At 46.3% G+C, this 24,616-nt stretch overlaps 4 protein-coding genes across 6 annotated transcripts in view; 2 read left to right on the forward strand and 2 right to left on the reverse strand.

Annotated features, from left to right (window-relative positions):
* The window catches only part of KHDC3L (KH domain containing 3 like, subcortical maternal complex member), a 100,886-nt gene extending 94,548 nt beyond the window's left edge, over positions 1–6,338 (forward strand). For all 3 annotated transcript variants that reach the window (XM_034962376.3, XM_034962377.3, XM_034962374.3), the window contains 3 exons: positions 4,883–5,064; positions 5,261–5,440; positions 5,722–6,338. In XM_034962376.3, the coding sequence (XP_034818267.1) occupies positions 4,896–5,064; positions 5,261–5,440; positions 5,722–6,026 (654 nt within the window). In that variant the 5' untranslated portion in view covers positions 4,883–4,895 and the 3' untranslated portion in view covers positions 6,027–6,338. The remainder of the gene's footprint in view (positions 1–4,882; positions 5,065–5,260; positions 5,441–5,721) is intronic.
* A 1,998-nt stretch (positions 6,339–8,336) lies between these two features.
* On the reverse strand, positions 8,337–15,513 carry OOEP (oocyte expressed protein). The gene is made up of 3 exons (XM_003809530.5): positions 12,304–15,513; positions 11,907–12,086; positions 8,337–11,564 (listed from the first exon to the last, which is right to left on the reverse strand). Exons 1-3 carry the CDS (start codon positions 12,491–12,493, stop codon positions 11,485–11,487), a joined length of 450 nt encoding a protein of 149 aa, XP_003809578.2. The 5' UTR covers positions 12,494–15,513; the 3' UTR covers positions 8,337–11,484.
* Positions 15,514–15,652: 139 nt separating this feature from the next.
* Positions 15,653–16,013, reverse strand: LOC100980586 (large ribosomal subunit protein eL39). Its single transcript, XM_003809531.5, has one exon. It carries the CDS (start codon positions 15,952–15,954, stop codon positions 15,799–15,801), a length of 156 nt encoding a protein of 51 aa, XP_003809579.1. The 5' UTR covers positions 15,955–16,013; the 3' UTR covers positions 15,653–15,798.
* Positions 16,014–20,398: 4,385 nt separating this feature from the next.
* The window catches only part of DDX43 (DEAD-box helicase 43), a 39,815-nt gene continuing 35,597 nt past the window's right edge, over positions 20,399–24,616 (forward strand). The window contains exon 1 of the mRNA XM_055113875.2: positions 20,399–20,513. The gene's annotated coding sequence lies outside the window, so the exon portion shown is untranslated. The remainder of the gene's footprint in view (positions 20,514–24,616) is intronic.

Here is a 24,616-nt window from a genome sequence, read left to right on the forward strand (position 1 = left end):
TCCTCTCCAGTTGGGTTCTACCTGGTCCCTAGGAATGCCTGCCTTGCCCTCTGTCTACTTCGATCTGAGCTCGGTTTCTGTTGTTCAAAATGGTGGTTTCTCCAATACACCTCAACATCTTGGAAAGGGGGATTTTTGCTAGGATACTGAAGGCCGGAATTTCAGTGCAGCTATGAGCCAACATTTGGAAAGTTAAACCTTGAAGACTTGAGTTATTTCAACAAATTATTTGAAGAAAAAGTTTTATTTATTTATTTATTTGTTTGTTTCTGAGACAATGTCTCACTTTGTTATCCAGGTTGAGTACAGTGTGGTGATCTCGGCTCACTGCAGCTTTGGCCTCCCTGGTTCAAGCGATTCTCCCACCTCAGTCTTCCAAGTAGCTGAGACCACAGGCATGCGCCACCATGCATGACTAATTTTTAGTTTTTATGGAGATAGGCTCTCCCTATGTTGCCCAGGCTGGTCTAGAACTCCTAGCCTCAAGCAATCATCCAGCCTTAGCCTCCCAAAGTGGTGGGATTGCAGGTGTGAGCCACCACGCCCAGCCCTGGAGAAAATTTTTATAACCAAATGTTAAAGATCACTTCTGCTGTAGGTCTGGGTTGCAGCAAGTGTCTTAGAGGACATCTGGCCATTGCATGGGCTCTGCTTGCCACCCATCGGTACTTGCATTTCCAAATAATGACTTTTTAGAAAGGAGGAACACTTAAAAGCATATGCATTGCTTTTATCCAAAATTAATGTCAATGTTTATCATATTATAATGTTAGCAACAAGGCTGGTGAGTATATAGGTTGGTTCGACCTCGGAGGGACGCCATTTGGCAATACCTTATCAATTGGAAATTTACAGATCCTTTGACTCAGCAATTCTACATTTGAAATTTCATCCTATAGTTATACTCCCCCTTGTAAGAAATGACATGTAGAAGGATACTGATTTCAATAGCATTACTAGCACAAGTAAAAGATACCATACAAGGTAAATATTCACGAAGATTGGGAAAAAATACATATTAAAGAAATAAGGCTGGGTTCCATGGCTCATGCCTGTAATCCCAACACTTTGGGAGGCTAAGGTGGGAGAATCGCTTGAGCCCAGGAGTTCGAGACCATCCTGGGCATATAGTGGCCATGTTGCAGGCACTGAGACATGATGAAACCCCATCTCTATTAAAAATACAAAAATTAGCTGGGCGTGGTGGCGGATGCCTGTAATCCCAGCTACTCGGGAGGCTGAGGCATGAGAATCGCTTGAACCCAGGAGGTGGAGGTTGCAGTGAGCCGATATTGCACCACTGCACTCCAGCCTGTTGACACAGCGAGACTCCATCTCAAAAAAAAAAGACCAAAACAAAAACAAAAAAAGACCAGCCTGTCCTAAAAAAAAAAATTAAAACAAATTAGTTGTGATGGCACATGCCCGTGATCTTAGCTACTTAGGAAGCTGAGGTGGGAAGATCACTTGAGCCCAGAAGTTGGAGGCTGCTGTGAACTATGATGGGTCACTGCACGCTAGCCTGGGTGACGGAGTGAGATGCTGTCTCATCAAAAATAAACAAACAAACAAACAAATAAATAAATCCATTATTAATATCTAGAAAAACAAAACTTTGTCAAGAAAACAAATCATAGTATATACAACTATGAATAGTTTACAAAGTCGTAATAGTGCAAACACTGAATATTGATCTAACAAAATCATATCTCTGTTTTAAGATGATCTAGGTCTGATGCACATAGTTAAGTCCCAGCTTACCTGGGTTGGAAGAGGGTGAAAGATAGTGGTAGATATATAAATCCTAGCCTCCCAAAGTACTAGGATTACAGGCTTGAGCCACCGTGCCCCGTCGTTTTTTGTTTTTTTTGTTTGTTTGTGTGTGTGTGTGTGTGTGTGTGTTTTCTTTTTTCTTTTTCTTTTTCTTTTTTTTTTTGAGAGGGAGTCTCGCACCATCGCCCAGGATGGAGTGCAATGGCGCAATCTGGGCACATCGCAACCTCTGCCTCCCAGGTTCAAGCGATTCTCCTGCCTCAGCCTGTCGAGTACCTGGGATTACAGGCGCCAGCCACCACGGCCAGCTAATTTTTGTGTTTTTAGTAGAAACGGGATTTCGCCATGTTAGTCAGGCTGCTCTCAAACTCCTGACCTCATGATCCGCCTACCTTGGCCTCCCAAAGTGCTGGGATTATAGGTGTGAGCCACTGTGCCCGGACTTCTACGTCATTTTTTGACATTTTTTATTTCTTTTTTTTTTTTTTCCGAGACAGAGTCTTGCTCTGTCCTCCAGGCTGGAGTGCAATGGCACGATCTTGGCTCACTGCAACCTCTGCCTCCCGGGTTCAAGCAATTCTCCTGCCTCAGTCTCCCGAGTAGCTGGGATTACAGGCCCCTGCCACCACATCTCGCTAATTTTTGTATTTTTAGTAGAGATGGGGTTTCACCATGTTGTCCAGGCTGGTCTTGAACTCCTAACCTCAGGTGATACTCCCGCCTTGGCCTCCCAAATTGCTGGGATCACATGTGTAAGCCACCACGCCCGGCCTGTTTTTTGACTTTTTTTTTTTTTTTTTTTGAGGCGGAGTCTCACTCTGTCACCCAGGCTGGAGTGCAGTGGCTCAATCTCAGCTCACTGCAACCTCCACCCTCTAAGTTCAAGCAATTCTCCCGCCTCAGTCTCCCAAGTAGCTGGGATTACAGGCACCTGCCACTGCGCCCGGCTAATTTTTGTATTTTTAGTACAGATGGGGTTTCACCATGTTGGCCAGGCTGGTCTTGAACTCCTGACCTTGTGATCCACCCCCCTCAGCCTCCCAAAGTGCTGGGATTACAGGCATGAGCCACCACACCCGCCCTGTTTTTTGAGTTTTTAATAAAAGTCATTGTGACTGGTGTATGATGGTATATCGGTGTGATTTTAATTTGCATTCCTCTTCTGATTAGTTATGCTGAGCATCTTTTCATGTGTTTGTAGGCTGCCTGTATTTCTTCTTTTGAGAAATATCTCTTCATGCTCCTTGCCCGGTTTTGTTTGTTTGTTTTGTGGAGACAGTCTCGCTCTATCCAGCAGGCTGCAGTTCAGTAGCCTGATATCAGCTCATTGCAACCTTCGCCTCAGGAGTTCAAGCGATTCTCACGCCTCAGCTTCCTGAGTAGCTGGGATTACAGGTGCCCGTCACCATGCCCGGCTAATTTTTGTATTTTTAATAGAGACAGGATTTCACCATGTTGGCCAGGCTGGTCTAGAACTCCTGGCGTGAGCCACTGTGCCCGGCTTTGCCCCATTTTTAATGGTTTTTTTTTTCTTGTTGTTTTGCAAAGTACTTTAATCATCTCAATTAGCAAATAAGAATTTCCCAACTACTAAATCATTCCTACATATCAAATATATTCAGCCGGTTGGGCGTGGTCTGAATATATACATTCGGCCTATTAATGTGGCAAACCTGAAGTTCTCTTCAGTATTTCAATACTGAATAAAAATAAATTATAAATTATAATTTATCTTATAGCAACACATCTAAAACAGTTATTATTACTATTATTTTTGAGACAGGGTCTCACTCTGTCACCCAGGGGGGAGTGGGGAGGCACCATCACTGCTTACTGTAGCCTCAGCCTCTCTGGGATCAAGGGATTGTCCCACCTCAGCCTTCCGAGTAGCTGGGACTACAGGTGCGTGCCACCTAGTCCAGCTAATTTTTGTATTTTTTGTAGGGATAGGGTTTTATCATTTTGCCCAGGCCAGAAGGATTGCTTGAGACCAGCTTGGGCAACATAACGAACCCTTGTCAGAAAGGGAAGGGGAAAAGAAAGGAAAGGAAAAGGGAAAGGAAAAAAGAAAGGAAGGAAGAAAGAGACAAATATAATTGTGTTATTTAGAGAACAGAGGCATCACTGGGCATGGTGGCGGGGGGGCTTGTAGTCCCAGCTACTGGGGGAGCTGAGGAGGGAGGATCTCTTGAGCCCAGGAGATGGAGGCTGCAGTGAGCTATAATCACACCACTGCCCCCTAGCCTGGGTGACACAGAGAGACCCTGCAGCAAATTTTAAAAATTAAAAATTAAAAAGAGAATAGAGATGTCAAAAATTTTCAAGGAATCTCATCTTGTGTCCAAACCACGAGAACTATCTGTGGTTAGGTGTGTTCATGGCTGCATTAATTAAAAGCGTGCTATAGTCCCACTACTGGGGAGGCTAAAGAGGGAGGATTTTTTTGAGCCCTGGAGTTCGAAGCCAACCTGGGCAACATAGCCAGGCCCCATAACTTTTTTTCTATCCATTTTTTTTTTTTTACTATGCAAATCTCACTACACAGACCCTATAACAGAAAAAAAAAAAAGAAAGAAAGAAAGAAAAAAAAAAAGGCGGGCGCTTATTCTGCTCTGTACTCAGCAGTCTCAGGCAAGTGACAGAATAATCTGAAAACCTGGTCCAGAGGGAGGAAACGTAGTGGCCAGGGATCAGAAGCGTGTGAAGGACCTATGAAGTATTCATTCTGCAAGTATTAGTTCTTTCCTCTGGGAGAGATACTGGGCTTGCCCACGCCTTCCTGAGTCCATGGTTAAGACTCCCGCTGGGCACCAGCGGATTCCTGGTGCCCAGAGCCCGGTTCCTCCTACCGGGTGCGCTGGGAAAAGGGCTGCTCCTGACAGAAGGGACACTCTAAGAGCAGCCCAGGAACCGGTGCACTTGTGCGGCCTCGGAAGAAGCCGGGGCTCCTGGAGGCGGAGGCGAGGCCTGGGACCCAATAAGAAGGGCGCGGCTAGAGAGGAGGGGCTGGCCAAAAGCCCTTGAAATAAGGCCCAGGCGGAACCGCGGTTCTAGTCTCCCAGCTCCAGCTCGGCCTTTGGGTTTGCTGTGGTGTTCTTGTCTCCTGCAGGACTGGCCGCAGCATGGACGCTCCCAGGCGGTTTCCGACGCTCGTGCAACTGATGCAGCCAAAAGCAATGCCAGTGGAGGTGCTCGGTCACCTCCCTAAGCGGTTCTCCTGGTTCCACTCTGAGTTCCTGAAGAATCCGAAGGTAGTTCGCCTTGAGGTTTGGCTGGTGGAAAAGATCTTCGGTGAGTGGACCAAGAAGGGGCAGCCCCCATGCGGCTTCTTTCTGCCACCCATACCCACACCCCACATATTCTGGCTGCGTTCCAGGGCAATCCTCACCAGTAGCCAATGCCCTCTGGCTGTCTCCTCCTTCCACCTTCCCCTCCCAAGACCCCCGGGAGCCACCGGTCCCTGACAGCCTCTCTGCTACCCGCGCAGGCCGGGGCGGAGAACGCATCCCGCACGTCCAGGGGATGTCCCAAATCTTGATTCACGTGAATCGATTGGACCCTAACGGCGAGGCTGAGATCTTGGTATTTGGGAGGCCTTCTTACCAGGAGGACACAATCAAGATGATCATGAACTTGGCTGACTATCACCGCCAGCTCCAGGCGAAAGGTACGGGGCTGGGAATAGGGCTACCTGGAGCAAACCCTGGCTCCGTAGGAGTGATCCTGGGGTTTCCTGGCTGCTGGGGCGACAGTCTCGCCCTCCCAGTCGGCCCGCGGTTGGTGGGTGGGGGAGGGGGCGGTTCTCGCTGCCACGGATCCAGAAGGCCAAACTGAACCCTCGTTCTGGGATTCCTGGCTCCTACTCCCGCAGGCCGCTTGGGTGACTGTCCTTTTTTGGAGAGGATATAGAGACACAGCTGTGGCCTCTGCACACTGCTCTTCTTCCAGGCTCAGGAAAGGCCCTCGCCCAGGATGTCGCCACTCAGAAGGCCGAGACCCAGCGGTCTTCAATAGAAGTCCGGGAGGCCGGGACGCAGCGTTCGGTGGAGGTCCGGGAGGCCGGGACCCAGCGTTCGGTGGAAGTCCAGGAGGTCGGGACACAGGGTTCTCCGGTGGAGGTGCAGGAGGCCGGGACCCAGCAGTCTCTCCAGGCTGCCAACCAGTCGGGGACCCAGCGATCCCCCGAAGCTGCCAGCAAGGCAGTGACCCAGCGGTTTCGCGAGGATGCCCGGGACCCAGTTACCAGATTATGAAGGCATCTCAGGCCCTGGAGCCAGAGCCAGTCAGGGGTTAAAGTGAAAGCCCGTATTTCCTCCCAGAAGCTGAGGTTGGGGAGACGATGTGGATTTTTTGTTTTACCCTTTCTGTTGCATGGTTGCAAACACAAACTTGAGTTCTAATAAAGAATTGCAAAGTGGAAGCCCGCCCCCCGCCTCCCCCCCGCCTCACTTAAGTCCAGGAAGCTGGGGTGGCGAGGAAGGATGATGTGGATTGTTTTTGTTTTACACCTGTTGAATGGTTGCCAACACAAACTTGAGTTCTAATAAATAATTGCATTTCCCTAACGTCTGTATTTTGGAAGGTAGAGGGGAGGGAAAGGCGCATTCCTCCAACAGCCCAGTTCTGCCCTGCGCAGCTCTCTACCTCGAGGCAGGTGGGGCCTGTGGTTCCTAGCCGCCCGAGGTGGCAATCTTCCCCGGCTGTGGTCCGGTGTGCCCCTTGTACTCCTTAACCGCGCGCATCTGGCTTTAACAGGTGAGAAGCCTCTCTGGCCCACTAGGAAACCTCTCCAAGCCCGCTGTCGTTCTACTCAAGGTGACTTGCGATGAGAAAACTGGGTCGCTTGGGGGCCTGCTGGATTTGGAAGGCCCTGGGTATATTGCTACTCTGTCACAGAACACTTTCCCAGCTGGGGAAAATGACATCGGGGAAGTGGGAAACGAAGAGACCCAAGCTGCACTCTTGGGCTGCACTGTTGCAGTCTTCAGGTCTTGCTTGGGTCACCCACCTTCCACGAAGGTCGTGGACACCAGCAAGATACAGGCACCGGCTACTCTTTCCTCAGTTACTATGGCAGCGAGGAGCCCCAGCAGAGAACACTTTGGCTTCCCTAGGGTCACAGCTTTGGTCAGGGCGCTGGGATGCAGGTCCCTGAGCCTGCGAATTAATCTAGAAGGATGCAAGCCAACAGCTGGGTGCTAGGATTAAACAATAGCATGCAGTAATTCTATAATTAGGATTTTTTTTTTTTTTTTTTTTTTTACCAACCAAGAATCACTGGTAATCTTCATTTTATTTTGGAGACAGAATCTCGCTCTGTGGCCCAGGCTGGAGTGCAACGGCTCGATCTCGCCTCAACACAACCTCTGCCTCCTGGGTTCAAACGATTCTCCTGCCTCAGCCTCCCAAGTAGCTGGGACTACAGGCCTGCGCCACCAGGCCCAGCTAATTTTTGTGTTTTTAGTAGAGAAGGGGCTTCACTATGTTGGCCAGGCTGATCTGACTTCAGGTGATCCACCCGCCTGGGTCTCCGAAAGTGCTGGGATTACAGGCATGAGCCAGCATGCCCGGCCAATCACTAGTAATTTTTAAAAGTTCAAAGCTAACTTTAAATATCAGGTGAATGTCTATCAGACTCTTTTTGTCACCGCCAATTATCACTCCAGTTTAAAATAATCATGTATCTTACAATAAGGGAATTACCACATAAAGCTGAATTTACAATAACTTATTAGCAACTTTTAATCGCTAATCATTTTATTAAAATAGTTGACTAATTTTAGGAGAACTTTAGAACACTTTAAATTCAAAATCAACACAAAATCAGTTTCAAATGAGGCTACATCAGAGCAGAGCTAAAACTTAATGTGTATGTTGTCTTTCTCTGTGTAATACCCACCTTACCAGAATGTCAGGTTCTCTCCTTTACAAGCTGTTTTCACTGTCCTTGCCCAAACTCAGTGTTACCAATCTATTTTATGTTCATGTGTAACTTTTCTACTTTTTCTGATATCTACCCCCTATTTTAATTAAGTAGCTTTATAGACTGTTTTAATATTTAAGAGGGCAAGTCTACTCTTTTTTTTTTTTTTTTTTGAGACGGAGTCTCACTCTGTCACCCAGGCTGGAATGCAACGGCATTCCACTGCAACCTCCACCTCCTGGGTTTAAGCAATTCTCCTGCCTCAGCCTCCTGAGCAGCTGGAATTACAGGCACCCACCACCACACCTGGCTGATTTTTTAATTTGTAGTAGAGACTGGGTTTCACCATGTTGGCCAGGCTGGTCAACACCTGTCTCAGCCTCCCAAAGTGCTGGGAATACAGGCCTGAGCCACCATGTCCGGCCCTCACAACCTTTTCAACTCATATCCAAAATATCTATGAACATCTTTATCGGAACTGACACTTTAAGTTTCACCTATTCATATGGCTGCTTCTTTCTCTAAACACCCAGTAAATGGAAACTCTATATCATGCTGGAATTATAGATGCCATCAAGCCAAGCCAGCTGCCCAGCATGGAGGAACAGGAGAGGTTGCCCTATGCCAAGAGTCTTGAGAGTCAAAGATTTCAAATATTGACCAAATATAGTCATATTCTGAGGTACTGGGGATTAGGACCTCAATATATGTTAATGTGTACAAAGGATGGAAGGAGTTTAGGATCATACAGTATTTTTGGAAAAATCAGAATAGGTTTTAAGCTTACCCCTTTTTCCCCAATAACAAAATATTTAATGGGCCAGGTGCAGTAGCTTATGCCTGTAATCCCACCACTTTGGAAGGCCAAGGCAGGTGGATCAGTTGAGGGCACGAGTTCGAGACCAGACTGGCCATTCTCTACTAAAAATACAAAAATTAGCCGGGCATGGTGGCAGGTGCCTGTAATCCCAGCTACTCGGGAGGCTGAGGCAAGAGAATCGCTTGAACCCGGGAGGCAGAGGTTTCGGTGAGCCGAGATTGCACCATTGCACTCCAGCCTGGGTGACAGAGTGAGACTGTCTCAACAAACACCCAAAATGTTCAATGGTTTTATAAAAATTCCACCAGGGGTCAGGCATGGTGGCTCACGCCTGTAATACCAGCACTTTGGGAGGCTGAGGCAGGTGGATCACGAGGTCAGGAAACTGAGACCATCCTGGCTAACATGGTGAAACCCCATCTCTACTAAAAATACAAAAAATTAGCTGGGCATGGTGGCACGCACCTGTAATCCCAGCTACTCAGGAGGCTGAGGCAGGAGAATCATTTGAACCTGGGAGACGGAGGTTGCAGTAAGCCAAGATCATGCAACTGCACTCCAGCCTGGGCGACAAAGCAAGACTCTGTCTCAAAAAATAAAATAAAATAAATAAATAAAAATAAGAATCCCACCAGGGCCAGGTGCAGTGGCTCACGCCTCTAATCCCAGCACTTTGGGAGGCCAAGGCGGGAGAATCACCTGAGGTCAGGAGTTTGAGACCACCCTTGCAACATAGTGAAATCCCGTCTCTACTAAAAATACGAAAATTAGCCAGGTGTGTTGGCACATGCCAGTAATCCCAGCTACTTGGGAGGCTGAGGCAGAAGAATTGCTTGAATACGGGAGGCGGAGGTTGTAGTGAGCCGAGATCACACCACTGCACTCCAGCCTGGGTAACAGAGCGAGACTCCATCTCAAAAATAAATAAAAATAAACAATAAAAATCTCACCAGGAAAGCTGGGCACGGTGGCTCACGCCTGTAATCCCAGCACTTTGGGAGGCCGAGGTGGGTGGATCACGAGGTCAGGAGATCGAGACCATCCTGGCTAACACAATGAAACCCCGTCTCTACTAAAATACAAAAAAAAATTAGCTGGGCGTGGTGGCGGGCGCCTGTAGTCCCAGCTACTCGGGAGGCTGAGGCAGGAGAATGGCGTGAACCCGGGAGGCGGAGCTTGCAGTGAGCCGAGATTGCGCCACTGCACTCCAGCATGGGCGACAGAGCGAGACTCTGTCTCAAAAAAAAAAAAAAACTCACCAGGAAAAACTTGAAAGCATTCATCAAATTTCTATGGGAGAAAATTAGGAGCTCCTAAACTTAAAAGGGTGGGGACATGGGAGAACACATAGGAAACAGTAATTAACTACATAAAATAAAAATCTTCCACATGCAAAAAAAAATTTAAGAGGGTAGAAAATACTGGTAATAACAGACCATTGTTACAAAAGCTTATAGAGATAAATAAAAATCCTTATCTTCACCAGTTGAAAGAAGTCAAGAAAGGAATCGCCGGGCGTGGTGGCTCACACCTGTAATCCCAGCACTTTGGGAGACTGAGGCGGACGGATCACAAGGTCAGGAGATCGAAACCATCCTGGCTAACACAGTGAAACGCCGTCTCTACTAAAAATACAAAAAATTAGCCGGGCATGGTGGCGGGCACCTGCAGTCCCAGCTACTCGGGAGGCTGAGGCAGGAGAATGGGGTGAACCTGGGAGGCGGAGCGTACAGTGAGCCGAGATTGCGCCACTGCACTCCAGCCTGGGGGACAGAGCGACTCCATCTCAAAAAAAAAAAAAAAAAAAAAAGGAATGAATAAAGAAAAATGTAAAACTGAAACAAAGAGAATATTCAACATCACCTCTAATCAAAAAAGCACAATTAAAGAGACTTGTGAGTTTAAAACGCTTGCAAAAGGCTAGAATACTTTATTGCCAAGGAGTGAATAAATTCCATGAGTCAAACCAATCCAAACTGGGCTTGAACCCACAGGGCTTTTGGCACCTTTTGCCCCAAAAATTCTACTTCCAGAAAGTGGGGCGGCAAGGATAGGAGCTGTTTTGCAGAGATTGGTAATTTCAGTAAAACACGTAGTGGAAAAACAACCTGGCCCATGCCAGACACCTGTGCAGCCTCGCCTTGTAGAAAAAGGGAGACAGCCGGCTCCAAGGCAGGGGGCCATCCACGAGCCAAGGTGCCTGGGAACCCTGCTCTTCCGTGGTGAATCGAAAACTACTATTAATGAACGCTGACCGCCCAGGCTTGCTTCTTGCAACGTCATCCTCTGCCCAATGGATGCCCCACTCCAGGAAAACGCACAGCTGGTGCTCTTCGGGGGATCAATTACCAGCTTCAAAGTGAAAGCCTCAGATAAGCTGCTTTAGTAGTACGTGTGAGCTCATCAGAAATGAAATTTTAAGCCCCACCCCAACAGTACTGAATCAGAATTCTCTGGAGAAGGAGCCTAGGAAATTGTGTTTTAACAAGCTCCCAAGGTGATTTCTTACAAGCTTTAAAGTTTGAGGACCAATTATGTAAAAACAAAACAGATCACCAATTGTGAGGTTATCTGCCCCTGCATATCCGCTCCCTGTGGGTGAGGGCCTCTCTCTGACCAGAAAATCATAAAAGGATTAGGAGTTTCAAAATGATGGGAATTCAGGAAAAAAAAAAAAAAAAAACCTACAAAACTATCACCTGCCCACCCTTCATAGCAAAACATGAGTGGGAGTCAATCTTTTATAAATTTGCTTTATTATAAGTGTGTGAAGATCTTAATGCTTTTGGCAAAATAGCCATTTCTTTATTAGAATAGTTCAAACTCACTCTTGCAACAAAATAAACCACATTCCATCAAGACACAGGAAAAAGGAATACAGGGATTTAAGAATGCTATACTTGCTTTTCTTCAACTTTAGCAGCAAAAGTTAGAAAGTTAAGATGTTCCCAACAGTAACTATGTTGTCTTAAGCAACAGGATCCTGGGGAGAGTGGGGGTCTGATGCATGGGCCTTCAAGTTCTTCTCAAGGTGTTTCATCTTCTCAGCTGGAAGAGAAGCAGTTGATACTAACCATGGACAGGGACAAGTGTTCGCTGTTTCGAACTACTCCGTGATTGGGAGTTGGGGAGGAGAGAAAGATCTGCGATAGTGCTGTAACCCAGGTGAGGCTGACTTGGGCAGTGATGGGTCTGAGTCTATCAGATCTCTGCTGACTTTCCCAAGGTCCTACCCCAGGATCCCCTCCCAACAAACTTCGTACAGCTAGCTCCCTGGGGTCTGGAAACCAAGAAATTTTGAGAAGGTTAAGAGAGGATGGAAGAAAACCGAGCAAGGCCAGTACGGTCACTCGTGGCTTCCTCCACATGCAGGTTCTCAAAGACCCTCACCTCGGGCACGATGTTCTCGGTGAAACCATGCCAGGCACAGGAGCATGCTCTTCACCCGATTCTGTACACGGGGCCGCCCGAAAACGGTGATTTCGACTAGGTTCCCTGAGTCCACTATGTCCACTGTCAGCAGGGCCTGGCTCGTCCACTCCATTTCTGGAATTATGGCTCGGTCTGGGCCTAAACAAGTAAGGAAAAACTCTGAGGGGCTGCACGGTGGCAGGTTAGAAGCTGGATTTGAAGGGAATGTTGGCCAGGGAAGGGAAGAACTGGAAGGTGGGCATCACTGCAACACTCCTGGCTTGCGAATCTGGGAAAGAGACTGTAGAGAGCTGCTCTGCCAAGCCTCTCTCAGACTGGAGGTGGACAGCCCACTAGCACACCTGGGGTCGCTCACCAAAGAGCTCGTCCGCCAGCCATGCCTCTAGGTAGAACACCAAAGGGTCTCTCAGTTCCTGCACCGGAAACCACCAGGGCCGGATGCGAATCTGTGGCAGCGGAAGTGGTAACCTACGCAGCTGCTCCAGGGAGTGGGCCGGTGTCTGTTTGCCCCGCTGGGACTCAGCGGCACCAGCATCATCGACCATACTGGGACCAGCAGCCGCGGAGCGCGCTCGAGGCGGCTTTCGCAAGACCTCCTCCAGACCCAGGCGCGAAGCTCGGGCTCTCTTTTACCATATTCGACCCGCTCCGCCCCTTCCGGCGGCGCCTCGCACCGCGTCGGGGTGAGCGGGTGCAATCGACGCCCCGGCATAGCGGCACCATTGGACACTTCCTGCGCTGCTTCAATCGCCGGGATTGCCTCTTTGACCTTGAACTAGTATTCATTTGGCCTCCTGTTGGGTCTCCAATGCTCTCCTTCGTCATCTCTGCTCGTAAGGTATGCTTAGCCTGAAAGTCCTCTGCCCACCTTATAGCTGATTAACAGTGTGAGTTTGAATTGACGACTCTATTAATAGACTGGGAATCACTTTTGCTGGCTAGGTTAAGGTTTCATTGTTACCTCCCAAAGATAGGTATATCGGACCCAGGGCAGGCTTGTTCAATGTGTCAGTTTTCTCTGTTCTGCGCCCTGTTGTTATCTTCTGACTCTCCGGATGGTTACCATTTTTAAATCATTCAAGCAAGTGTGTCATGTTTTAAACAACACGTCAGAGGTGGTCTTATAGAACATGTAGCAAGTTAGACAATTTTCCTTTATTTCCAGTATCCTAAGACAACCATTATCGATGGACATTTTTTTCCCAATGTTTGTAATTTTAATTAAAAATTTGAATTATGAAAGGTTTCACACATCCAAAAAAGTAATATAACACGGCCATGTACCCTCCCCGAGTTTAACAGATGTTGACATTTCCCCACATTTGCCTCACTCCTCTGTTTTTAAAACAGATATTACTCAAGCATCTTTCCTTTCCCTCTCCAGAGGAAATCATCCTGAAGCTAGTGTGTATATATCATCCCCATGCATGTCCTTACACATTTTCTACTATATTTGTAGAAATATTGTTTGGTTGTTTCAGAATAGTATCTGCTGAATATACTATTTCGTTCTTACAATTAACTATGTGTTTGTTTTAAAACTTCTATTTTTCTGAGATAGGTCTCACTCTCTTGCCTAGGCTGGAATGCAGTGGCACGATCTCGGTTCACTGAAGCCTCGACCTCCCAGGCCTAAGCGACCCTCCCATCTCAGCCTCCTGAGTAGCTGAGACCACAGGCGCCTGCCACCACACCCAGCTATTTTCCAGCTCTTTTTGTTGTTGTTGTTTGTCTGTTTGTAGAGACAGGGTCCCACTATGTTGCCAGGCTGGTTTTGAACTCCTAGGCTCAAGCAGCCCTCTCACTTTGGCCTCCCAAAGTGCTGGGATTACAGGCGTGAGCCACCACAGCCAGCATAGAAGAAAAAACTCAAAATAGTGGAAAGCATGTTCCAGACTCCACATGATCATCTAGGACTGTGTGGAGGTTCCAGTTTTCTGCCCCTGATCCCACCCCCTCTCACCCTCAATGGTTTCTGAGAAAACTTGACTATCAGATGTGCAGGGCATACTTACAGGAAAACAAGATTTAGCTATGGCTCTGATGCAATAAACATTTAAAACCTTAACCTGGCCAGGCAAGGTGGCTCATGCCTATAATCCCAGCACTTCGGGAGGCCAAGGCAGGAGGATCACTTGAGGTCAGGAGTTTGAGACCAGCCTGACCAACATGGAGAAAACCCGTCTCTACTAAAAATACAAAAATTAGATGGGTGTGGGCCAGACACGGTCGCTCATGCCTGTAATCCCAGCACTTTGGGAGGCTGAGGCGGGCAGATCACCCGAGGTCGGGAGTTCGAGACCAGCCTGACCAACATGGAAAAACCTATACTGTACTAAAAATACAAAAGATTAGCCGGACATGATGGTGCATGCCTGTAATCCCAGCTACTCAGGAGGCTGAAGCAGGAGAACCGCTTGAACCTGGGAGGCGGAGGTTGTCGTGAGCCAAGATCACACCATTGCACTCCAGCCTGGACAACAAGAGCAAAACTCTGTCTCAAAAAAAAAAAAAAAAAAAAAAAATTGGCCAGTGTGTGGTGGTTACCTGCAATCCCAGCTACTCGCAAGGATGAGGCAGGAGAATTGCTTGAACCCCAGAGGCAGAGGTTGCAGTGAGCCAAAATGGCACCACTACACTCCAGCCTGGGCTACAGAGTGAGACTCCATCTCAAAAAACAACCAAAAACCCCTTAACCTAATCAAGGCCAGATATTGTGGCTCGTGCCTGTAATCCCAGCCCTTTAGGAGGTAGAGGCTAGCAGATCGCTTAAGCCAAGGGGTTTGAGGGTGCAGTGAGCCATGATCACACCACTGCACTCCTGCTTGGGTGACAGAGCGAGACCCTAAAAATAAACCTAAAAAAATTAAAGCCTTAATCTAATCATGAGACGCACTTACATTACTGTAGACAAAGAATATTTTACCCAGCATGTATAGAATTTTAACAGCTTCTTTAGGGGGACTGTGGTGATCTGAGCCACATAGGAATAAGTTAACTTCTCTCAAATTCCACTTCCTGGTGTGGAAAAGATGGCACCCCATTATCTTGTGGGGATCTTCTGCCATAAACCCCACATAAATCCCCAGCATGCTGGACACCGTGAAGCAGTTAGTCTCAGACACAACTCAGTCTCAGGTGTAGCGCAACAGTGGCTAGTTCAGTTATTTCTTCCTCAAGGAAGAAATGATCCTGTGGGATTACTGCTCTCCCCTGAGGAAAGAACCTCCCTGCTCAGTGAGAGGCCAGAATCTGATTCGCAAGTGTTGGTTTCGCGCCTCTCAGCTTTGGGGAGACCGATATGCCTTTGCACCTGAGCCTGCCAAAACAGGAGGGCTATTGTGCAAGAAAACCTTTTGGGAGCTCAGACAGTCACGTGGGCCTCCTTGGAAGCCTGGGGACAAGTGGGCAGTTTTCCCGAGTGCATGGAAGCCAACACCAGAGACTGAGGTGGAGAGATGCACTGAGCCAGCTTGGCTGGGTTAATAGAACACTTCTCCCGCCATCTGGGTTAGCTTCTTGGGGTGCCAGGGATCCTGCAGTGGGCCTGACGCCAGCCCGAGATCAAAATGGGAAAGCGGCCAGAGCAAACTGACGTTTCACAGAGCTCTTAAGGGCTGGAAGATTCTTTCTCACTTTCTCTTTTTCTTTCCTTCTCTTTTTTTTTTTTTTTAAATGAAAGGCCTCACATATTTATTACTGAATCCAGCCAACCAACGTGTTCATAACAGATTCAGAGAGGAAAACACGTCGAAATCTCCAGATAGTGGTGACATTTTCAGCTTGATATGGTAACATGATCGTGACCTTCAGACAGCATAAATATGTGTGCCATCTCATGTGCAATTCCTTATAGACCCAGCTTGGTTCTTCTCCAATGTCTCCTTTTGGAGTTGTACCTGATTTTATTTCCAGTTTTCATCCGAATCCACTGGGGAATGGGACGATTTTGCTTTTGTTTCTTGGCCAGGAATCGCTTAATCCTGAAAGTCTTGTGAGAAGACATGGCAAGCAGCGGAGTCAAGAACACACCACGATGGCGGAGAAAGGAAGAGGGCTCCTTCTCTTTTGTTTTCTTTTTTGAGACAGGGTCTCACTCTGTCACCCAGGCTGGAGTGCAGTGGCACGATCTCAGCTCACTGGGTAGCTGAGGCAGGTGCATGCCATCACACCCACTGTAGAGACAGAGGTCTCCCTATGTTGCCCAGGCTGGTCTCGAACTCCTGGGCTCAAGCAGTCCTCCTGCCTTGGCCTCCCAAAATGTTGGACTACAGGCATGAGCCACTGCAACTGGCCAGGGCCAGAAGATTTTAAGTATGCAATTATTTTTTATTTATTTATTTATTTAGAGACGGAGTTTTGCTCTTTTGCTCAGGCTGGAGTGCAATGGCGAATCTTGGCTCACTGCAACCTCCGCCTCCTGGGTTCAAGTGATTCTCCTGCCTAGGCCTCCCAAGTAGCTGGGATTACAGGCATGCACCACCACACCCAGCTAATTTTGTATTTTTACTAGAGGTGGAGTTTCACCATGTTGTCCAGGCTGGTCTCGAACTCCTGACCTCAGGTGATCTACCCACCTCGGCCTCCCAAAGTGCTGAGATTACAGCCTTGAGCCACTGCGCTTTGCCAAAAATATATTTTTAAAATATATTTTAAAAATATATATACATGCCTGTAATCCCATCACTTTGGGAGGCTGAGGCGGGAGGATCACTTGAGCTTAGGAGTTTGAGACCACCCTGGGCAACATAGAGAGGACCTGTCTCTACAAAAAATAAAATAATTAGCTGGTTGTGGTGACATGCGCCTGTAGTCCCAGCTACTCGGGAAGCTGAGGAAGGATAGCCTGAGTGCACAAGGTCAAGGCTGCAGTGAGCTATGATTGCACCACTGCACTCTAGCCTGGGTGACAGAGACCCCATCTCTAAAAAAATAAAATAAAGATAACGTACAATTTTATGTATTTTTTTAATGGAGGAAAGGGGCTCCATTAAAAGTACCTGGAGTCTATGAAAGTCGTAATGCCTGGCTGCCTTCATCCAGTGATGTGGAACCCCAGAGGCCCCAGTATGACTAGGCCCTTTCCAGGACCCACTCCCATGTGTTTGCCCAGCTTTCCACTTCTGTGGTACAGAGCCAATCAGATCTACAGGACCAAAACTTGAAGCCAACCCCAATCCTATCAGCAACAAATGATGATGGTTGCAGAGATGGTAAAGAAGGCTTAGATTCCAGGCCTGCCCCCAGCCCTGAAATTGTAGTCAAACACATACTTCTCCTTTCACCTTACCTTCTCTGTATATTTGCCTGTGTGATCATAGTCTGGAGTTTTTTGTTTTTGTTTTTTGAGATGTGGTTTCACCATATTGTCCAAGCTGGTCTGGAACTCCTAGGCTCCAGCAACCCTCCTGCCTTGGTCTCCCAAAGTGCTGGGATTACGACATGAGCCGTGCCCAGCCTAGCCTGGAGTTTTTACTGGAACTATTAAAATATGTCTCCTAATCGTTGTTTTGATTTACTGATGGGGGAAGGGAGACTGATCTCATACTTAACTATTTATTTACTTATTTTTTTATTTATTTTTGAGACGGAGTCTTGCTCTTGTCGCCCAGGCTGGAGTGCAGTGGCGGGATCTTGGGCCACTGCAACCTCCACCTCCCAGGTTCAAGCTATTCTCCTGCCACAGCCTCCTGAGTAGCTGGGATTACAGGCTCCTGCCATCCATGCCCGGCTAATTTTTGTACTTTTAGTAGAGACAGGGTTTCGCCATGTTGGCCAGGCTGGTCTCAAACTCCTGACCTCAGGTGATCCACCCACTTCAGCCTCCCAAAGTGCTGGGATTACAGGCATGAGCCACCACACCCAGCCAACTCTTCTTTTAAAAAACAGACTTTCTTTGCTGACATACTTGAGTAGCTTTGGTTGTATTTAAGGTGAAGCTGAGCTTTCTAACCATTTCTAGAATCCCCTCCAAGGCACCTCTTTACTAAGAGAACTAACCTTTTCCCAGCTAAGAGAAGAGAAAGTAAAAATTAGATTAGTGAGCCTAGAGGGATGGCTCAGGCCTGTAATCCCAGCACTGTGGGAGATAGGAGGACTGCCTGAGGCCAGGAGTTATAGACCAGCCTGGGCAGCATAAGGAGGCCCTGTTTCTACAAAAAAATTAAAAATTAACCCGGTGTGGTGTCTCATGCCTTGTAGTCCCAACTACTCTGGGAGCTGCAGGCAGGAGGATCCCTTTAGTCGAGGAGTCAGAGGCTGCAATGAGCTATGATGGCACCATTGCACTCCAGCCTGGACTCTTTTTTCCTTATATATAAAACATATATATGCTTATATATAATATATATAACATATATTATATGCAGTATATATTTATATAAAATTAAGTTTTATATTATATAACTATATCCATGAGAGAAAAGAGAAATCTGCCATCATTTATAGCAGGTTGAGACAGACACAGATAAAACCAGCTGCAAAACTAAGTTTCTCCCAAAGACATGCTGCAGCTGTAAATTGTCATAATGATCTCCCTTTTTTTTTTTTTTTTTTTTTTTTTGAGATGGAGTCTTGATCTGTTGCCTAGGCTGGAGTGCAGTGGCACGATCTCTGCTCACTGCAACCTCTGCCTCCCAGGTTCAAGTGATTCTCCTGCCTCAGCCTCCCGAGTAGCTGGGATTACAGGCACCCGCCACCACGGTCAGGTGAATTTTTGTAAAAACGGGGTTTTACCATGTTGGCCAGGCTGGTCTCGAACTCCTGACCTCAAGTAATCCACCCACCTCAGCCTCCAAAAGTGTTGTGATTACAGGTGTGAGCCACCGCACCCAGCCGAGACATTTTTGAATGACTATTATGTTCTTACTCAGTGAGAAACATTATTCTCTAAAATTACAGACTATCAGAAAATGTACTATTTAAATTTATTTATCAGTAACAATGAAACATCCATTCTTGCCTGGAGGATCTAAGTCACTTTATTTATTTTTTAATTTTGTTTTTCTTTTTTCGTTTGTTTTTCTAAGTCACTCTGATACAGAGAAACAGCCTTAATTGACAACTCAGTCGCAGCTGTTTCGGACAAGGGTTTTTGTTTGTTTGTTTGTTTGTTTTTTTAATACAACATTCCACATCTATCTCAATTAAGGACCCTGGGTTCACTTCACTGTCAAGATCTGATGCTGATCCTTATACATACAGCCCAACGAAACATGATTTTATTTATTTATTTATTTGAGATGGAGTCTGTTGTTCAGGCTGGAGTGCAATGGCAAGATCTCAGCTTACTGCAACCTCCACCTCCCGAGTTCAAGCAATTCTCCTGCCTCAGCCTCCAGAGTAGCTGGGATTACAGGTGCCCACCACCAAGCCTGGCTGGTTTTTGTGGTTTTTGTTTGTTTGTTTGTTTGTTTGTTTGAGATGGAGTCTCACTCTGTCACCCAGGCTAGAGTGCACTGGTGCGATCTCGGCTCACCGCAACCTCCACCTAACACGTTCAAGCGATTCTCCTGCCTCAGCCTCCCAAGTAGCTGGGATTACTGGTGCCTGCCACCATGCCTGGCTAATTTTTGTATTTTTAGTAGAGAAGAGGTTTCACCATTTTGGCCAGGCTGGTCTCGAACTCCTGACCTCAGGTGATCCACCTGCTTTGGCCTCCCAAAGTGCTGAGATTACAGGCGTGAGCCACTGCACCCAGCCCATGATTTTATTTAGAGTTTATTTCTCTCTTCCCTAAAATTGTAAAAAAATGTATTGTTGGTGAGATGCCCTATGGTTCTTTGGCTACATCCTTATATAATTGTGTTTTACCATTAGAATTCCATTTTCTTTCATTCTGCCATTGCCAGTTAACACAATTAGCCAGACATATGTGGTCTTATTACCATGGGAGAGAGAAACTGACTACAATCTTAAGCCAGCCTTGGTGTAAACTTTAAAGGCACATCCAAGGAAGTTTCTAGAGCTGTTCTATTTGCTGAAAATATAATCCTGTGAAAACTGTAAAGATGAGACAGAAACTGGAGCCAAAACCTCAAGACCCCTTTTAAATGTAGGCAGCATGTTTTGCTTCAGCTGAGAGAGAACTATAGGGCTCTGCTCACAAAGCAATAGGGGTGAGTAGTTTCTGGGACAGCTTTATTATCTGCCTCAGGAGTAGATAAACAACCTGCTCATGCATGCAAGAGTCACCACACCTCGAACTTTCTCAAGTTCTTGTGAATATACCATTTCTACTTTATGAGTGAACTGTGCTATGCAACTTCCTCTCTACTCAAATGTTTCTCTGATATCACCCAAGATGTGATAGGTATTTGTGGCCTCAAAATTAACTCACGTAAGTGAGTTTGTTGGGTCTGGTTTTGAACAACATACTGTAAAAAGCCAGCAATATTTTTATGTATTTATTTATATTTACTTGTATTGATTCATTCATTCATTGACAGAGTCTTACTCTGTCACCTAGACGGGAGTGCAGTGGCATAATCACAGCTCACTGTAGCCTCGACCGTCTGGACTCAAGCAATTCTCCTGCCTCAGTCTCCTGAGGAGCTGGAACTACAGGTGAGTGCAACCACACCTAGCTAATATTTTTTAAAATTATGTTTTGTAGAAACAAGTTCTTGCTATGTTGCCAAGGTTGGTCTTGAACTCTTGGCCGCAAGCGAGCCTTCTACCTTGGCCTTCCTGAAGTGCTAGGATTATGGGTGTGAGCCACCACCGCACCTACAACCTATAGCTGTACCAGGCAGCTTTCAAGTTAAAAACCTGAGTTTTCACCAAGTAACCCTATTTAATTTATGCCAAATGCTCCAGCCTGCATATATTATTGTTACAAATTCTTCTTCTTCTTCTATTTTTTTTTTTGTTTTTGAGATAGTATCTCACTCTGACACCCAGACTGGAGTGCAGTGGCATGATCTTGGCTCACCACAACCTCCACTTCCAGGGCTCAAGCGATCCTCCCACCTCAGCCTCTAGAGTAGCTGGGATGACAGGTGTGTGCACCATGCCCAGCTAATGTTTTTGTATTTTGTTGTAAAGATGGGGTTTCTCCATGTTGGCCAGACTGGTCTTGAACTCCTGAGCTCGAGCAATCCACCCACCTCAGCCTCCCAAAATGCTGGGATTATAGGCCTGAGCCACCGGGCCCAGCTACAAACTCTAAGATCATCTGAGCCAGCAGTTCTCAAATGTTTGGGTCCCCCTGCTCTTAAAAATCATTGAGGCCAGGCATGGTGGCTCATGCCTGATCACACCACTGTACTCCAGCCAAGGTGACAGAATGAAACTCCAACTCAGAAAGAAAATCTATATATATGTTGAGTACCAGCAGGGCGCAGTGGCTCAGGCCTGTAATCCCAGCACTTTGGGTGGCCAAGGCAAGTGGATCCCTTGAGGTCAGGAGTTTGAGACCAGCCTGGCCAACATGATGAAACCCCATCTCTACTAAAAAATCCAAAAATTAGCTGAGCGTGGTGACATATGCCTGTGGTCCCAGCTACTTGGGAGGCTGAGGTAGGAGAATTGCTTGAGCCCAGGAAGTGGAGTTTAAAGTGGGCCGAGATTTCACCACTGCACTCCAGCCAGCCTGGGCAACAGAGCCAGATACTGTCTCCAGAAAAAAAAAAAAAAATTATTGAGTACCCTAAAGAGCTTTTGTTTTGTAAGGTATAGATACTGATATTTACTATATTAGAAATTCAAACTTTGAGAAACCTAATTCAATGACTATAACTCACATTAACATGGATAACCTTTTAATGAAAAATGATTATGATTATTATTTTTTGAGACAGGGTCTCTGTCACCCAGGCTGGAGTGCAGTGGCACGATCTCGGCTCACTGCAACCTCTACCTCCAGGGTTCAAGCAATTATCCTGCCTCAGCCTCCTGAGTAGCTGGGATTACAGGCGTGCGCCACCACGTCCGGCTAATTTTTATGCTTTTGTAGAGACAGGGTTTCACCATGTTGTCCAGGCTGGTCTCAAACTCCTGGGCTCAAGCAATCCTCCTGCCTCAGCCTCCCAAAGCGCTAGGATTATAGGTGTGAGCCACCATGCCTGGCCTGAAAAATAATTTGTTTCTCAAAACAAATTCAGTGGCCTGGCCAGGCATGGTGGCTCACGCCTGTAATCCCAGCACTTTGGAGGCCAAGGTGGGTGGATCACTTGAGGTTAGAAGTTTGAGACCAACCTGGCCAACATGGTGAAACCTAGTCTCTACTAAAAATACAAAATTAGCCGGGCATGGTAGTGTGCACCTGTAATCCCAGTTAGGAGGCTGAGGCAGGAGAATCGCTTGAACCCAGGAGGTGGAGGTTGCAGTGAGTCAAGATTGTGCCACTGCACTCCACTCTGGGCAACAGAGCGAGACTCTATCTCAAAAAAAAAAAAAAAAGAAAGAAAGAAAAGAAAAGTGGCCTTATTTTACATGTTTGTAAATCTGTTTAATGTCTGGCCTAATAGACAACAGCTGGTTTCTCATATCTTTTTTTGTTTTTTAATGGTTTTTAAAAATTGAGACAGGGTTTTGCTATGTTGCCCAACCTGGTCTTAAACTCCAGAGCTCTGAGCTCAAGCAGTCTGCCCACTTCCAACTCCGAAAGTGCTGGGATTACAGGCATCAGCCACCATGCCCAGCCTCATATCCTATTCCAAATTAAATCTGTTGCAATATGTTGTTTTGATTGAAGAAAATCCAGCCTCACACAGATATTTAGATAATTGTGGACACTATTCTTTCTACTATACCAACACTCAGCAAACGGTAGCTTCTTACACTTTGAATGGCTTTTTTATTCATGCATGATTTTGTAGCATCACTCATTAGTCATTAGGAAAATATTGGTTTATTGAAATATTTAATTTTCCAAATACTGACTCATTTCATTATACAGTATAATAAAAAATCACATTGATTAGTACCACCACCAATCTCATCAGAAAAATGTAATAATTGGGAAGGTGTCAAGACAGTGGTGATACAAGTTTTCCAAAATTCTTTTTTTTTTTTTTTTTTGAGACAGGGTCTCACTCTGTTGCCCAGGCTGGAGTGTGGTGGTGCAATCTCCACTCACTGCAACCTCTGTCTCCTGGGCTTAAGCGATTCTCTCATCTCAGCCTCCTGAGCAGTTACTGAAATGCACCAATAACAATGCTAATGAGTGTTCATAGCAGCGTTTTTCAACATGGAAATAAACAGAAATGACCAAATGTCTATCTATAATAGAATGGATAAATTGCGGCAGATCCATACAATGAAATGTTATATACCATTGAAAATTAATAAACTACTCCCAACATGAGTGAGCTAAAAGACACTATAGGATTCCATTTATATAAAGTTCAGAAAGTAAGCAAGTTTGATGTGGGTGGTTGTTACATCACTATTACTTTGAAATTTTCTTGAGCGTGACACTTAATGATTTATATACTTTTTAGTAAGCAGATTAAACTTTGAGTTGTTTTTTATTTTTAAAGAGGACTTTAGAGATCTAGACACCAAATATGATTAGTCTCAACAGATTGTGATTTATCTACACATTAGAAACTATATGGTAGAGAGGCTAGAGAAGATGAAGTAAGTTGAGTCACATTTGGATGTTGATTAATACAATCAAGGCCAGGCACAGTGGCTCACGCTTGTAATCCCAGCACTTTGGGAGGTCTAGGCGGGTGGATCACTTGGGGTTAGGAGTTCGAGACCAGCCTGGCCAACATGACTAAACCCTATCTCTACTAAAAATAATAATAATAAAAAAATTTAGCTAGGCGTGGTGGCGGGCACCTGTAATCCCAGCTCCTTTGGAGGCTGAGGCAGGAGAATTGCTTGAACCCGGGAGGTGGAGGTTGCAGTGGACCAAGATTGCACCATTGCACTCCAGCCTGGACAACAAGAGTGAAACTCCATTTCAAAAAGAAGAAAAAATCAAAAAGATGAAACAAAACAAAAAAGTGTTAAAAAAAAAAAAAAAAAAAAAGAAGAAAAAGAAGAAGAAGATGTAGTAAGTTCCAGAATATAAAAATAGCAGTGAATGAGAAGGGAGGTGGATAGGCCCAAGTTCACTCACAAGATTTGGAATTCAGGCTACTTGGATTTCAGGCTGAGTCTTTGAGGTATGCCTTCGGGCACCAGAGAGCTTCACTCTGGATACCTAGAGTAGCCCGGAGGAAGGGCTGAAGGCCAAGACCATATGTTGGCAAATCTCAAAATTGAAAGCTAGTTGAAGAAAATGTGTTTTAGGTGGGGAAGGAAAGGTTGAGAAAGTTAGTCCTCACTTTGCCAAAAACTGCAGTGTTCCAGTAAAGCAGGAACAGACACTACTTTGCATAGGACTAAAGGTAAGCATGGGCTGAGGAATTCAGGATGGCCAGTACACTCTTCTTGGTAGCCTGAATGTCCAGGGAAAGAGGTGGGCCGGCGTGGGGGGACAATTAATATAAAAAACCAGGCTGGGCGCGGTGGCTCACACCTGTAATCCTAGCACTTTGGAAGGCTGAGGTGGGTGGATCACTTGAAGTCAGGAGTTCGAGACCAGCCTGGCCAACATGGCGAAACCCATGTCTACTAAAAAGGCAAAAATTAGCTGGGAGTGGTGGCACCGTGCCTGTAAACCCAGCTACTTGGGAGGCTGAGGCTGGAGAATCACTTGAACCTGGGAGGCA

This window comes from Pan paniscus, chromosome 5 (assembly GCF_029289425.2).
Source record: "Pan paniscus chromosome 5, NHGRI_mPanPan1-v2.0_pri, whole genome shotgun sequence".
NCBI lineage: Eukaryota > Metazoa > Chordata > Mammalia > Primates > Hominidae > Pan > Pan paniscus.

Bases quoted from the DNA above. Each gene is read 5' to 3' on its own strand.
- OOEP (XM_003809530.5), bottom strand. From the start codon at position 12,493: ATGGTCGATGATGCTGGTGCCGCTGAGTCCCAGCGGGGCAAACAGACA. The intron at 12,087-12,303 runs GTGAGCGACCCC...TTACTTGTTTAG, and splicing joins GCTGGCGGACGAGCTCTTTG to GCCCAGACCGAGCCATAATT. The intron at 11,565-11,906 runs GTGAGGGTCTTT...CTTCTCTTCCAG, and splicing joins CCGAGAACATCGTGCCCGAG to CTGAGAAGATGAAACACCTT.
- LOC100980586 (XM_003809531.5), bottom strand. From the start codon at position 15,954: ATGTCTTCTCACAAGACTTTCAGGATTAAGCGATTCCTGGCCAAGAAA.